This window comes from Podarcis raffonei, chromosome 13 (assembly GCF_027172205.1).
Source record: "Podarcis raffonei isolate rPodRaf1 chromosome 13, rPodRaf1.pri, whole genome shotgun sequence".
Lineage (NCBI taxonomy): Eukaryota > Metazoa > Chordata > Lepidosauria > Squamata > Lacertidae > Podarcis > Podarcis raffonei.
The window spans coordinates 50486407-50502408 of NC_070614.1; the positions used below are offsets into that span (position 1 = coordinate 50486407).

Genomic DNA, 16002 nt, shown 5'->3' on the forward strand with positions numbered 1-16002 from the left:
CGTGTGGGGTGGGGGTTGTCATTCCTCAGAGTCAAGGCCAATGGCTGCTTTCCGTTGTCACTTGAAGTTTAGCAGTAGGCGGGATTTGTCTTTCCCAGTCTCACCCGCTTCACAGGATTACAGATCTATGGCCACGTTGCGCCATAAAAACAAAAACGAATCTATATTTGGGTTTCAGATAACAAACTAAACTGTGATCATGCTTTTGAGCTGCGCAGAGACTTGGGTGATGAGACCTCGGTCAACTGCATTCAACTGATTTAGCAAGAGTTTTCTTCCTTTCTCGGAAAAAATGGACAATAACAGAAGTTGTTTTAAAGATGACTCACAAACTCTGTAAAGTCTCGGCCAAGAGATTTTATTCCCTGATCGGGTACAAGCATTACAGTAGAGAAGATATTTTTCAACTGTTAAAATCTTCTTCTTCGGCGATCGCTTGTAGCCGAGTAAGATTGTCTTCCATAAACCCCAAACCCATTCAGTTCTACCATTCGCTAACAGACTCCCGACACCTCAGATCTAAGAGAACCCGAAAACTCTCCGCAACAAGTACACCTCTTCACTCTGGCATACGTCTATGCGCCGACGGTGGTGGTCTTGACGTCACCGCGCACGCTGCCTCGGCGCGTCCGTCTGCGTTATTTCCCCCCGCCTCCCCTGAGGTGCCCGGATTGGCGCGGCGGATTTGAACGTTGTAAGCTGAGGGAAAGGAGCGGCGGAGGCGGTGTCTCCGCGAGACGAGGCAGTTGGTGGGCCGGCCGGCCAGGTGACGGGGAAGGAGAAGGCCGCGCGCGAGAGGAGAAGAGGGTAACGGTCGCTTGCGTGGGGGGGGGGGAAGGTCCCAGGACAATGCAAAGCCCCCCCGCCCCGCTTTTAACCCTTTCGGTCCCCTTCCCCGCCTTTTTCCTTCCCCAAAGCGCGTCTTCGGGTGACGGTTGCTTTTAAATTCCCCAGTTTTCCCCTTGGGGGGGCTGTTCGCGTGGGACGCCTCTTTATTCTTATTCTTCCCCTGGGGCGAGGTTCTCCTTCCTCTTCCTTCCTCTCCCCCCCCCACCGGCCCTGTTCGCATCCTCTCAACAACAACCCTGCGAGGGAGGCTCAGGCCGAGGGGGGGCCACCCCTAAATCGCTTCTCCTCCCCACCCCCCATCTTCGCAAGGTGCAGGGGGGTTGGGCACTTCTGCTGTCACAACAACCCTGCGAGGGAGGCTCAGGCCAAGAGGTTGAAAGACTGTCTCAAGGTATATCTTAAAAATATATATATTATAATAATAATTTATTATTTATACCCCATCCATCTGGCTGGGTTTCCCCAGCCACTCTGGGCGGCCTCCAACTGAATATTAAAAACAATACAGCACCAGACTTTAAAAACCTCCCTAAAGAGGGCTGCCTTCAGTTGTCTTTTAAAAGTAAAATAGTTGTTTATTGCCTTGACATCTGCTGGGAGGGCGTTCCACAGCGCAGGCGCCACTACCAAGAAGGCCTTCTGCCTGGTTCCCTGTAATCTTACTTCTCGCAATGAGAGAACCGCCAGAAGGCCCTCGGCGCTGGATCTCAGTGTCCGGGCTGAAAGAGGAGGGTGGAGACGCTCCTTCAGGTATACAGGACCGGAGGCCGGTATAGTGGTACCTTGGGTTACATACACTTCAGGTTACAGACTCTGCTTACCCAGAAAGAGTGCTTCAGGTTAAGAACTTTGCTTTAGGATGAGAACAGAAATCGTGCGGTGGTGGCGGCTGGAGGCGCCATTAGCTAAAGTGGTGCTTCAGGTTAAGAACAGTTTCAGGTTAAGAACGGACCTCCGGAACTAATTAAGTACATAACCAGAGGTACCACTGTAGTATAAACACCGACAATTGGGAAACACTTTACTGCGAGCGCTCCAATGGGAGAACAGCCTTTACCAAAGCTGTCCTGGGCTTTGAAGACACTCGAACTCAGGACGCAAGGGAGAAATGTACCAAGAGGAAGGCATGGGTGGTAAACTCTCACCGTGATCGACTCCCACCTGGAAACCAATGTCCCCATTGTGGAAGGACGTGTGGATCCAGAATTGGCCTCCACAGTCACTTGTGGACTCATTGTCAAAACCGTGTTTATGGAAGACAATCTTACTCAGCTACGAGTGATCGCCAAAGAGAGAGAAGACCCCTGCCCGCTTCTCCTCGCCCCCCACCTTCGCACTAAGCGAGCGGGGTTGGACACTTGTGTGGCACAACCCCCCTGCGAGGGAGGCTTTGGCGGCTGTCCTGCTCCCCTCCCCCTGTGATGTCCTCTAAGTGAGCTTCAAGGCTGGATTGTGTATGGGGGGGCGGTTGGAGTTGAGCACTTCTACTGACTCACCTTCTTTTAAGCAGAGGTTGGATGGCCACCTGCTGTGGATGCTTTAGTTGAGATTCCTGCATTGCACGGGGTTGGGCTAGATGACCCTTAGGGACCCCTTCCAAACCTACCATTCTTCAGCCCGGAGGTCCAGCTCTGACGGCCTTCCGGCGGTTCCCTCACTGCAAGAAGGAATGTTACAGGGAACCAGGTAGAGGGCCTTCTCGGTGGTGGTGCCCGCCCTGTGGAACACCCTCCCATCAGATGTCAAAGAATTAAACAACTATCTGACTTTTAGAAGGCATCTGAAGGCAGCCCTGTTTAGGGAAGCTTTTAATATTTGATGAATTAGTGTAGTTTAATATTTTGTTGGAAGCCGCCCAGAGTGGCTGCGGAAACCGAGCCAGATGGGCAGGGTATAAATAATAAATTATTGTTGTTGTTATTATACTACAGTGATACCTTGGTTTACGAACTTAATCTGTTCCGGAAGTCCATTATCGAACCGAAACCATTCTTAAACCAAGGCACGCTTTCTGTAATGAGGCCTCCCGCCGCTGGTGCCCTTCCACCATTCGGATTCCGTTCTTGGACCGACGTAAAGTTCTCCAATCAAGATGCTATTTCCAGTTTTGCAGAGTTTGTAAACCAAATCATTCTTAAACCGAGGTACTGCTGTACTACCATTCAATAATTCTATAACAGCCCTGCGAGGGAGCTCAGGCTGGGAGGTGGCAACCAGCTGCCAAGGTCCCCAAAAACTTTTCATGCATGAGTGGAGACTTCTTGAACCAGGGTTGTATTGGTTGTACTACTCAATATTTTTGAGTACAGTGGTGCCCCGCAAGACGAATGCCTCGCAAGACAAAAAACTCGCTAGAAGAAAGGGTTTTCCGTTTTTTGAGTCGTTCCGCAAGACGAATTTCCCTATGGGCTTGCTTCGCAAGACGAAACGTCTTGCGAGTTCTTGCGAGTTTGTTTCCTTTTTCTTAAAGCCGCTAAGCCGTTAATAGCTGCTAAGCCGCTAATAGCCGCTAAGCCGCTAATAGCCGTGCTTCGCAAGACGAAAAAACTGCAAGACGAAGAGACTCGCGAAACGGATTAATTTCGCCTTGCGAGGCACCACTGTATTTTGGTGTCTCCCCCCCCCCCCCGCGCTTTTTGGATTTCTATTTATTGCCTATATGTGTGCACATTGTGTTTAAATGTACGTGTTAGAGATTTCACCCTTATTGTAAACCATTTTGAGAAGTTTCATATATAAGTGGACTTTAAACGATTAACCCTAAGTTAAAATAATATATTACATTAGGTTCAGAAGCAGTTTGCCGCAAATCAAAACTGGTGGTATTTCCCAGTGAGCTAATGCTTTTTAACTTTCTAATTTCTTTTAGGAAGATAACATAAAATGTCAAGGGAAGATGCCCGGGTCATCCCTGTGCGGGTGGCACTAAGGTGCCGCCCACTTGTTCCTAAGGAACTTGCTGAGGGCTGTCAGATGTGTTTGTCTTTTGTCCCTGGAGAACAGCAGGTGAGGAAAGATTTGGAGAGTTTCTGTGTGTGTTTGTGTTTCATCTGCTCTAAAATGATGCGAGGGTCGATCATTAAAGATTTCCCCTGACCCACTTCCGGTAATTGTAAGGTAAAGGTAAAGGGACCCCTGACCATTAGGTCCAGTCGTGACCGACTCTGAGGTTGCGGCGCTCATCTCGCTTTATTGGCCGAGGAAGCCGGCGTACAGCTTCTGGGTCATGTGGCCAGCATGACTAAGCCGCTTCTGGCGAACCAGAACAGCGCACGGAAACGCTGTTTACCTTCCCACCGGAGTGGTACCTAGTTATCTACTTGCACTTGGACGTGCTTTTGAACTGCTAGGTTGGCAGGAGCAGGGACCAAGCAACAGGAGCTCACCCCGTCGCGGGGATTCAAACCACCAACCTTCTGATCGGCAAGTCCTGGGCTCTGTGGTTTAACCCACAGCACCACCCGTGTCCCATTCCAGTTATTGTAGGAGGATGAAATTGCACGATTATAATGATACATCTCTCCATTGGTAACATGGTACTTTGTCGCTCTGAACTCCTAACAGTTTCTCTGTTACTGGTGCTAATGTGGAGTAACATCTGATAATGGAACCAATTGAATGCAGAGCAGTCATCAGGTTCCTTTACTTGAAAGGGCGCGCACCACGAGAGATGTTTGATGAGATGAAAGGGACTTATGGGGAGGATGCCCCATTGTATGACGTAGTCAAGCACTGGCATTGTCAGTTCAAGTGTGGTCGGACTTCGGTGGAATGGCTCCCATTCCTGGGCAGCCACAGTCTGCCATTAATGAAGAGACCATCCAACAAGTGGAGGCCGCCATTTTGTTTTTTGTTTTTTTTATAAAATATTTATTAACGTTTTAAACACACACATAGGATTACACAATAAGGTTTACAAAAATCATAAGTTTACAAAATAGAAAAGTTAACAAACTAGAAAAAGGAAAAAAGAAAAAGAAAAAACACACATAGGAGAAATATATATAGAAAAGAAAAATCATAATAGCTAAATATAAAAAGAAGACAGAAAAAGTTTAAATTTAACTCCATCTTTCAATAATCCTTAATCTCATTTCCTTAATTCTTTGACCTCCTCATACCTCCCCTTTTGTATTCCCGTTTAAAAGAAATCCTTTCAGCAAATCCTTATCCTCTGTCAATTTTCATAGCTCAATATCATCACCTATTATAAATATGTATTTTGACCATTATCAATCCATACTTTCATATTCTTAGAAAACTTTTTACCAATACTACTTATTTTCCATCCGACATCATTTTAACATTCCTTAATTTTACAGTATTTCTGCAGGTAGACTTTAAATTTCTTCCAATCTTCTTCCACCAACTCTTCTCCCTGGTCCCAGATTCTGCCAGTCATTTCTGCCAATTCCATATAGTCCATCACCTTCATCTGCCATTCTTCCAGGGTGGGTAGATCTTGTGTCTTCCAATACTTTGCAATGAGTATTCTTGCTGCTGTTGTTGCATACATAAAAAAAGTTCTGTCCTTCTTTGGCACCAGTTGGCCAACAATGCCCAGGAGGAAGGCCTCTGGTTTCTTCAGAAAGGTATATTTAAATACCTTTTTCAATTCATTATATATCATTTCCCAGAAGGCCTTAATCTTTGGGCACGTCCACCAAAGGTGAAAGAATGTACCTTCAGTTTCTTTGCATTTCCAACATTTATTATCGGGCAAATGATAGATTTTTGCAAGCTTGACTGGTGTCATGTACCACCTGTATACCATTTTCATAATATTCTCTCTTAAGGCATTACATGCCGTAAATTTCATACCTGTGGTCCATAACTGTTCCCAGTCAGCAAACATGATATTATGTCCAACATCTTGTGCCCATTTAATCATAACAGATTTAACCGTTTCATCTTGAGTATTCCATTTTAACAGCAAGTTATACATTCTTGAAAGTACCTTAGTTTTGGAATCTAACAGTTCTGTTTCCAACTTTGATTTTTCCACCTGGAAACCAATTTTTTTGTCCAAATTATATACCTCCCTTATTTGATAATAATGAAGCCAATCTCGCACTCTATCTTTTAGTTTCTCAAAACTCTGCAATTTCAATTTATTGTGGAGGCCGCCATTTTGGAGGATAGCCGCATAACCGTCAAGATGTCAAGATCAGTGTGGGCTCTGTAGAAAAAAAGAATCCATGATCATTTGAACATGGGAAAGGAGTCTGCACGGTGGGTTCCCCGGCTACTGATGCCTTTCCAGAAACAGGAACGAGTCACATGCTCACTGGCTCTTTTGGCCAGGTGTCACGAAAACCATGATGAGTTCTTCACCAGACTAATTACTCAGGATGAAACATGGGTCCATCATTATGACCCAGAGACTAAATCCCAGTCCAAACAATGGAAGCACTCTGCCTCACCATCTCCAAAGAAGGCACGTGTCCAACTGTCAGCAGGCAAGGTCATGCTCACGGTCTTTTGGGACCACAGCGGAGTAGTGATGATGGATTTCCTGGCAAAGTGTACCACAATTACCAGGACATATGACGCTTCACTGCTGCAAAAATTGCAGAAGGCCATCAAAATCGAGAGGCGTAGTACACTGACCAAGGGTGTCCGCCTCCTGCAGGATAATGCCCCGGTTCACAACTCGCATGTTGCTCAGACAGAAGCACGGTCCTGTGGCTATGAAATTCTTCCTCACCCCCCTTATTCTCCCAACCTCACACCACTGGACTTCCACCTCTTTCCAACCATGAAGTTATTTTTGAAGGGCAAGCTTTTTCCAGACGATGAAATACTGATTTCTGAGGTCAGGTTGTAGCTTCTGATGCAACCTGCCGACTTCTACAGACGAGGTCTCCACAGCTGCATAATGGGAGAAGTGTTTGACTCTTGCTGGTAGCTATGTAAAGGTAAAGGGACCCCTGACCATTAGGTCCAGTCGTGACCGACTCTGGGGTTGCAGCGCTCATCTCGCTCTATAGGCCGAGGGAGCTGGCGTACAGCTTCCAGGTCATGTGGCCAGCATGACTAAGCCGCTTCTGGCGAACCAGAGCAGTGCACGGAAACGCCGTTTACCTTCCCGCTGGAGCGGTACCTATTTATCTACTTGCACTTTGACTTGCTTTCGAACTGCTAGGTTGGCAGGAGCAGGGACTGAGCAATGGGAGCTCACCCCGTGGCGGGGATTCGAACCGCCAACCTTCTGATTGGCAGGTCCTAGGCTCTGTGGTTTAACCCACAGCGCCACCCGCGTCCCTGGTAGCTATGTAGAGAAGGACTAATAACTGCCCAGTTTCGTTTGTCTCAGTCCATGGGAAGTATGTCAGGGGAAATCTTTAATGAACGCCCCTCTTATAACTAGCCTAGGAGAGGCAGGTGGAGATTCACCCCACTATAAATGGGACCAGTTCTCAAATCCTCAAGAGCTGATTTTGCTGAGAGGTGAAACCATAGCAATCACTACTTCTCTTCCTTCCTCACAGGTGGTTCTAGGTAACGACAAAGCATTCACGTATGATTATGTCTTCGACCCATCCACTGAGCAAGAGGAGGTGTTCAACGCCTGTATTTCTCCCCTTTTAATGGGCATCTTCAAAGGTGAGAGCTGTTGAGGTGGAACATGTTGGGAACATCTTCAGTAGGAAGTGGCCTGGTGACCTGGAGGAAAGGTGGTGATTAAGTTCATTGGCCACAAAAAGCTTGCTCTGTTTTAAAAGGTCCTGCATGCCATGCTGGCTGGACAGTAACTTGATACTTGGAAGTGGCATCTTGCTTTACTGGAATGTATTGCGTGGAGCATGTGAGACTGCTGGCACTGCAAGCTCAAATCCGGGGGGTGGGGTGGATTTCTGTCCCACAAGCCTAATTTGCCCACATCAGCCAAGCCTCACTGACCTGCCCAACTTGAGGTAGCACCCATAGGGTCTTCTTGATCAGGATCCCATTCAAACCTGCTTAGTATCTGCAGTGAGGCTGCTCAAACTGCCTTCAGCCCCTGGGACCCGTGAAGAACACAATTTAGTTTTATTTGTCTGTGTGTGTGTGTGTGTGTGTGTGTGTGTGTGTGTGTAACAGAGTATTAAAAATAAAGAGACTTTCTTCCCTACAAGTTGTAAGAAAGATCATAAAATTGTAAATTAGCTGAGCAGCAGCTGAAAAATGAGCTGGTACTGGAGTTTCAGTAATATGCAGGTCAAATTGATTTAAATCACTAGTCAGTAAAGACTTGATTTAAATCATTTTTTTACAGAAAGACTCATTCTTGCTGGTGTCATCTTAATATTTACAACCAGGGGAAGGTTTTTGTTTTTGGAATAATGTATTTTCAAAGTAGTTTTTATAGTTATATCAGAAATTACTGATTTGGTTATACTATTAGAAATAATTAAGAAATTATTCTGAGGTTTAATAAGTTAACTTTATATTTGGACAACTTTTCTGCTGTACTTTATTGGAAGGGGGGGAAATCATTTCCTTAATAACAATTTAAACAATTTATTTAACTGAAGTAATAACATTATAGCATATGTATCCATGTTTAACTGATGTGGTTAAACGTTTTGTTGTTGTTTTTAAACAGACTGAGTTTTAGCAAACATGAAAAACTTAAAACAAATCCTTATTTCCTGATGAATAGCCTTTGGACTATAATGTAACGTAAATAGAAAACTCTCTTTAGAATTTTTTTTCCTCCAAAAGCATTTTATTTTAAAAATCCAATTTAAATAAAACAATCTGATTTATTTATTTATTTTAATCATTGATTTTTATCCACCCTGATGCAGGCTGATTAGGCTGCCTAGGGATTGAGATATATTCAACTTGCTCCAGTCTGATTCTTGTCCTTGCTGTTATCAACACATGAAATACTATTAAGTTGTCTTCCTGAAAATGACCCTCACTTCTTTTTGCGTTTTAATTCCACAGGATATAATGCCACGGTTTTAGCCTATGGCCAGACGGGATCCGGAAAAACTTACTCCATGGGAGGGGCCTACACAGCCGACAAAGAGAACGATCCCACTGTCGGAATCATCCCTCGGGCAATAAAGCTTCTCTTCCAAGAAATGAAAGAGAGGACGGGGTGGCAGTTCTTCCTGAAAGTCTCTTATTTGGAGGTAAAAGCCATCTATGCTGTCAATATTTTTGTAGTTTTAAGAGCAGTTGCAGTGTAGGGCCAAAAATCTGCTTTTCCCTCACCTTGAAATCCAAGCCTCAGGGCCAAAATTACTTAAGAATTTTGTTGAGGTTGGGATCAGATGCCTCTGGGCAGGGATGGGCATTTTTTGACCAGTCAAAAAAGATTTGATTGGACAGGCATTTTCTAAAGCATTAGCTTTATTGAAAACAACAAGAAAAGACAATCCTTTAATCATCAACAGGCTTGATAGCTGCGAATTACTAAAGCAAACTAGTTTAAACTGTTAAATCCATTGATTTCAGTGGGTCTACTCTGGGTGATGGCTGACTAAGTCATGCCCAGTGAACAGCTTTTTTAAAATAAAAAATATGAAATATTATCAATGTTACGCAAGATTTGTTACCTAAGTGGTTCCACGAACAGTTTTTCTGTTTGGCTTTTATCTTCTAATGCCCGGGTTGGCCTGCACTTCAGAACTGACTTAGAATTTATATTATTATTTGTTGTTGTTCTGTTATAGTACAACTGTTTTTAAAGGTAGAAACAGGCTGATTGTGATCATAAGGCCAAAGGCCTGTCCAGTTCAACATCCCTGACCAGACGCCTTTGGGAAGTCCATAAGCTGGAGTAGAGGGCAGTGGCCTTTTTCTGCTGTTTCCCCCCAGTGTCAGGTATCCTGAGACTCAGTGCCTTTGATATGTTGAAGCAGCATGTAGACAGAATCATAGACTGGTTGAGTTGGAAGGGAGCCTGGTGGTCATCTATTCCACCCCCCTGCAGTGCAGGAATATGCAGCTGTCGCATACTAGTAGCCATTATCCTCTATGACTTAAAGTAGTATCAGATGTTTAAGTGGTCAGTTGATTGGTGTGTCAACCCTACCTTTGGATGGCCTTTTTAAAGAAAGTTTAATTCTTTCTCTCTGTTTCAGCATACTGTGTTGCTGGAAATGTGCTTGTGGCTCCATAAACTGGCTTGGGTTGCTGTGCTGAACCATTAAAGTTTCTCCTTGCTATAGATAGTAGTTGAGCTTAACACTCATCATCATCATCATAATTTATTATTTATACCCCGCCCATCTGTCTGGGTTTCCCCAGCCACTCTGGGAGGCTTGCAACAAAACACTGAAATACAATAACCTATTAAACATTAAAAGCTTCCCTAAACAGGGCTGCCTTCAGATGTCTTCTAAAAGTTTGGTAGTTATTTTTCTCTTTGACATCTGGTGGGAGGGCGTTCCATAGGGCGGGTGCCACTACCGAGAAGGCCCTCTGCCTGGTTCCCTGTAACTTGGCTTCTTGCAGTGAGGGAACCGCCAGAAGGCACTCAATGCTGAACCTCAGTGTCCGAGCAGAACGATGGAGGTGGAGATGCTCCTTCAGGTATACTGGACCGAGGCCCTTCCTGGTTCCCTTGCAAAGCTGTGACTTCCAAGGGGTTTAGGGCAGGAATACAAAAGCTGTGGCAATTCTATTCTGTTTGGCTTTTGAGATGTGTCAAACCTCTCTTCCAATCTGCTATCTTTTCTTCCTCAGATCTATAACGAAGACATCCTAGACCTCTTGGCACCAGCCAAAGAGCGGACAGCTCAAATCAGCATCCGTGAAGACCCCAAGGAAGGCATAAAGGTGGAGTCCCTGCCAGGATTTGTTATTTTTATAGAACAGGGTACAGCATGTCATAGAGGCAAGGCTGGTAGTGTCAAATAGATCCTGCCTTGTTCTGTGGCAGACACATGAAAGCTTTTTTGTTGGGGGGGGGGGGAGAAATCTGATTGAAATAACCATTCAGTTTAACTTTTAGCTTTACTGTGTGTCAGCTAAGCAGTCTCAACAACCCTCTGGCTCATGAGGAGACCCTCTCCAGAGCCTGAAGAGGTCGTCTTCGGGCTCTGTGGAGGGTCTCCTCCTGAGCAAGGAGAACTCTCCAGGATGTTCCCCATTTTATGTGATTTCATGTTTGCATGCAGTGGGGAGTCACCTGTACACTTACTAGTCAGGGCCTCAAACAGGGCCTTTCCAGTCCTATCTGGAGATGCAGGAGACTGAACCTTCCTTTTCAAGTCAGGCCAATGACCTGCCTTGCTCTTTTTCCCAAAGAGAAGGGATCTGTCCTCCTACTCCATACACTGCCAGGCATGCCAAACAGCTAATTTAGCCTATGAATTCCCATAACAGACTCCTTTATCCAGAGGATGGCTAGGGTGAAGCATCGCTTCTGGGAGATTGAACACAGACTAGCAGTGCTCTGATTGCCCCAGATGGTCCCGATTACGTCTGGACACAGAAAACACCCGTAACAAAAGCTTGGTAGGATTTTTTTAGAAAGATGCTGTTGATGAAGCGAAGGGAGGCGGAAAAAACATTTCCTCCCCATTTTCTCTCTTGATACAGATTGTGGGGCTCACTGAGCACGTGGTGCATTCTGCTCAAGAGACCACCCTGTGCCTGGAGCAGGGGAACAACTCCCGAACGGTGGCTGCCACGGCCATGAACACCCAGTCATCACGCTCTCACGCCATCTTCACCATGACCATTGAACAGAAAAGCAAGAGTGACACGTAAGCAAAAGTGTTCAGACTGTTAGGATATAGTTCCATTCCACCTTAAAAGGGTACAGGCATGACATTTGTGTATCACGTGCCTGTTTACTTCCAGCTCTTGCTGGGAACCTCCGTTGTATATTGCTTTTGCTATGCAGCTGTTTATCCAGAGATGAAGGGATGCAGACACATTTTCTTTTGTCGCTAAACTATGCTGAATAAAAGCTGTATATAAAGCCTACATCTGCCTGTTCTCTTAAAAGCAAGGTCCATTGAAGGAAGGTTTGGGTTTTGCTGCCCGTGAGTGTGTGTTTTAGCGCCTTGAAACTGTGCTTAATTAAGAGAGGGTGCCTTGCTTCAAGACGATGAGGGCAGAAAAAGTGGAAGTCGATAACTGATTAAGGAGAGCTTTTGGCGTATTCGAAATGGTGCCTATCGAACGACTATGTCACTGGAGGATGGAGCAAACTTGTTTTCTCTTCCTGGAGGATAAAACCTCCAGGAATGGCTTCAGATTACAAGAAAGGAGATTCAGACTAAACATCAGGAAGAACTTTCTGACCGTAAGAGCTGTCTGACAGTGGAACAGGCTCTTGCTAGAGGTGATGGACTGTCCTTCCTTGGAGGTTTTTAAGCAGAGGTTGCATGGTGATCTGTCATGTGTGAGCTAGCTGAGATTCCCGCATGGCAAGGGGGTTGGACTAGATTACTCGTGGGGGTCCCTTCCGACTCTACAGTTCTATGATTCTCTGATTCCCCAGCCTAGTGCCTACCAGATGCTTTGGACTGCAGCAGCTGTGCTGGCTGGGGCTGATGGGAGCTTTAGCCCCAAACATCTGGAGGGCAGCAGGTTGGGGAAAGCTGGGTTCTTGTTACAGCCTCAGGGGTTTTTGTTCATTGCTGTGTGAGTGAAATGCTCCTACCTCTGACTTAGGAACACCAGTTTTTGTTCCAAGCTGCACCTCGTAGACCTTGCTGGTTCAGAAAGGCAAAAGAAGACCAAAGCAGAAGGTGATCGACTTCGGGAAGGTGAGTGGTAAAAATTTCTGATGGCATGGTAAGTTTGTCCCCATGGTGGTAGAGTTTTTAAAGATTGTGATCTGTTCTGTGTTAGAAATCCTCGCTTCAAAGGGACCTTGTTTTTAGAAATAGCTGTTCAGGCCTGCCTAATTTAAGATCAATGGTTTATATGGCCGCCTCCTTCTTCTTCTTAGAATCATAGAATCATAGAGTTGGAATAGACCACAAGGGCCATCGAGTCCAACCCCCTGCCAAGCAGGGGGTCTTCTTCTTCTTCTTCTTCTTCTTCTTCTTCTTCTTCTTCTTCTTCTTCTTCTTCTCTCTAAACTACCATCTCAAGGCAATTCACACATAAGATAATTAAAAACAGATAAGAACACAAAAACAATACATTTAAAGCAAGATGAAAACCCTAATAGTGGTCAATAATGGTAAATACACATTTATCCAGCTGGGTAAATCTGTGAACAAAAATATAGCATATGCATAAGATTTGTCATCCTCTTTTGGTTTAGAGTCAGTATACCCACATCCATACAATTGTCCCATACAACCATTTTTCCACGATTGTTAGAGTAGGATTTCCACACAGAGTCAGTTTAACGTGAAAGAATTGGTCAAATAATTTTTTTAGCCATTATGTTCCATAACTTTCTAACTGACAAGATTGATTCAAGAGAATCCTGGGTTTTAATATATTTTGATCCTAATGCTGTCCACTCAGATAAAGGAGCTATACATGTATAGTCTAGGATTGCTCAATTCAGAAAATTATTCCTAATTTTGGGTTTTCAGTGTCTGGTAAAGGTAAAGGTACCCCTGCCCGTACGGGCCAGTCGTGTCCGACTCTAGGGTTGTGCGCCCATCTCACTTAAGAGTCCGGGGGCCAGCGCTGTCCGGAGACACTTCCGGGTCACGTGGCCAGCGTGACGAAGCTGCTCTGGCGAGCCGTCACCAGCGCAGCACACGGAAATGCCGTTTACCTTCCCGCTGTAAAGCGGTACCTATTTATCTACTTGCACTTTTAGGGGTGCTTTCGAACTGCTAGGTGGGCAGGAGCTGGGACCGCAGACGGGAGCTCCCCCAGCCGCGGGGATTTGAACCGCCGACCATGCGATCGGCAAGCCCTAGGCGCTGAGGTTTTACCCACAGCGCCACCCGCGCCCTACAGTGTCTAGTATTTGACAGTAAATAAACTTGACAATATGGTTCCGGAAGGGTTCCTTCGAACTCTACAATTCTAAAAGTGTTGATCTCGGCTTTCCATCTCTTCCCCCTTTTGCGTGTTTGCATGTTTAGGTATCAACATCAACAAAGGACTCCTCTGCCTGGGGAATGTCATCAGTGCTCTTGGAGAGGAAAACAAGAAGGGCAATTTTGTCCCTTATAGGGACTCTAAGTTAACACGCCTTTTGCAAGGTAAGAGTGGGAGCCAAAAAGTTCACCAGGGAATCATCTTGTGCCTCTGGAAACCTCCTTTCATCTCCCCAAAGTGGTGGGGTTTTTTTTACCTAAACAGTCGCCCTATTTTTCTCCCTTCAGATTCCTTGGGAGGCAATAGCCACACCTTGATGGTGGCCTGTGTGAGCCCAGCAGATTCGAACCTCGAGGAGACTTTGAATACCCTTCGATATGCTGACAGGGCCAGAAAAATTAAGAACAAGCCGGTAGTGAATATTGACCCTCAGGCAGCAGAGATCGGCCGGCTAAAGATGCAGGTGTGTCTGTGGGCTACTAGATTTGGAGGGGCGGCAGAGGAGTTGGCTCCAGAGATGTGGGTGGTGGTGGGGATGTGAGCCGAAGACGCAGGCCAATGTTGATGCTTACTTGAAAGAGCTGCCACAGAACCACAGGCTGAATTTTCTGATGGGTGAGAAACAGTTAAAAGTAGCAATTTTCTCTCCTTCAGGTTCAACAGCTGCAGGTCTTACTGCTGCAGGCTCACGGAGGGACGCTTCCTGTGTCTATTGGGTGAGGACTGCTGGCCAACAACACATGTGACACTCACTCTTCAGTGCTAAAGGCAGCCTATACTTTTTCATAAACGGTCATTACTGCAGACCTGACCAATGAAAGCACTGGTGCAGAGATCTCCGCAAACATAATTGGCAAAGCTTTTGTCTGGCCTCAAGGCATGAATTGATGAGATGCACTTGGAAAACTGCTGCCCTATTTAAGAGAGCGTTGAAAGTTAATACGTTGCCAAGACTAAACATCCAAATGCCATTTGACTTTGAATTTTTTGACTGCAGGATGTGTCACTCCTTCTTAAGCATACAAATCTAATTAACAGGATTCTGGATACAAATCCAGGTCTGGTGCTGCTGCCTTTTCTGTCTTTCTCAAGCTCCTCTTATTCTTCCTCTTGCTTCAAGTCTGCTTAGCATCTTGCTTTCTGTCAAAACCCCATTCTCTAAAAACATGCCTGAAAACCTGCTCTTCCTGAGCCACTGCAAGCCTTCCCTCTTCTGTGGCTCCTTGTAAGTTGGCCCATACTTTTTTCTTTTTCTTCTTAGTTTTATTTACCTGCACTTAATGCTGTCCCATTGGGGTGATTTGAGTGGTCCATTTTCCATGCAAGGCTCCCTCTCTTTCATAGAAAACACACAATGCTGTACCCACAGAACTACATGAAAGGGACTGTCTTAGTTAGCCAACACAAATTTGCACGCTTGTCTAACATCCTGCCCGTCTGAGCAGGTAGGATTAGGCAGGGTGTGTGTGTTTCGTTCCTCTGACGTCATTGTGCCATTTAGAGGCACCAGAAACGCTTTCAAGTCCCAGTGCAAATCTGGGGACAAGAATCTCAGCTCCCTTCCAGTTTGGGGCTGGGAACAAGGGGATTGCCTTTTGTTTGTTTTCTATAGAAAAATACATCTATACTGCAATTTCATTTAAAAATATCAAAGCAGCTTACAGCTTATATATGTGTGTGTGTGCGCGCGCGCAATAAAAGCGACACAAAGATTTAAAATTGAACACCACAAGCTAACGGTTACAGAAAGTGGTTTTCTTAATGTTCTGCGTAAGCCTGAAGGCATAGAAAAGTTTTAAGCAAACAGTTAATATAGAAAATGCCTGCAGCTGCGCTGCTTTGATTTGGAAATGCATGGAAAGCCGAGAGATGATTCTTTCCAAGTGTGTCTAAAGCCTGGGCAAAGCCCACTCTCTGAAGATATTCTGCTGAGTGGCAAGCTGGCAATTTTTGAACCCCCATGGCAATCCTGTTCATGCACTGCCCGGAAGGAGGTTATTCTGCAGTTTTGAGAATAATGGAGGAGAAAACTTCTAGCGTGTTCTTCTGTGACATGAAATAATCTTTAACTCATATTTAAGATACTTTTTCTAGCAGTGTAGCCTTGTCCTTCCTTGGGTTTACTTTTAACTCACCCTTCCAGGAATCTGGGCTCCTTTTTTCCCTTCTTGAATGATATAAAACTTT

At 45.3% G+C, this 16002-nt stretch overlaps 1 protein-coding gene across 3 annotated transcripts in view; it reads left to right on the forward strand.

Moving 5' to 3' along the window:
- Window positions 1–771: 771 nt before the first annotated feature.
- KIF4A (kinesin family member 4A) overlaps window positions 772–16002 on the forward strand; it is a 34800-nt gene continuing 19569 nt past the window's right edge. The window contains exons 1-10 of one of the 3 annotated variants that reach the window (XM_053362784.1): window positions 772–813; window positions 3719–3855; window positions 7341–7455; window positions 8785–8975; window positions 10534–10626; window positions 11392–11558; window positions 12475–12569; window positions 13860–13979; window positions 14103–14278; window positions 14470–14531. In XM_053362784.1, coding sequence (XP_053218759.1) covers window positions 3733–3855; window positions 7341–7455; window positions 8785–8975; window positions 10534–10626; window positions 11392–11558; window positions 12475–12569; window positions 13860–13979; window positions 14103–14278; window positions 14470–14531 — 1142 coding nt within the window. In that variant the 5' untranslated portion in view covers window positions 772–813; window positions 3719–3732. Of the gene's footprint in view, window positions 814–875; window positions 1241–3718; window positions 3856–7340; window positions 7456–8784; window positions 8976–10533; window positions 10627–11391; window positions 11559–12474; window positions 12570–13859; window positions 13980–14102; window positions 14279–14469; window positions 14532–16002 lie in introns of those variants that run through there. The other 2 variants (XM_053362786.1, XM_053362783.1) reach the window with 2 other exon arrangements.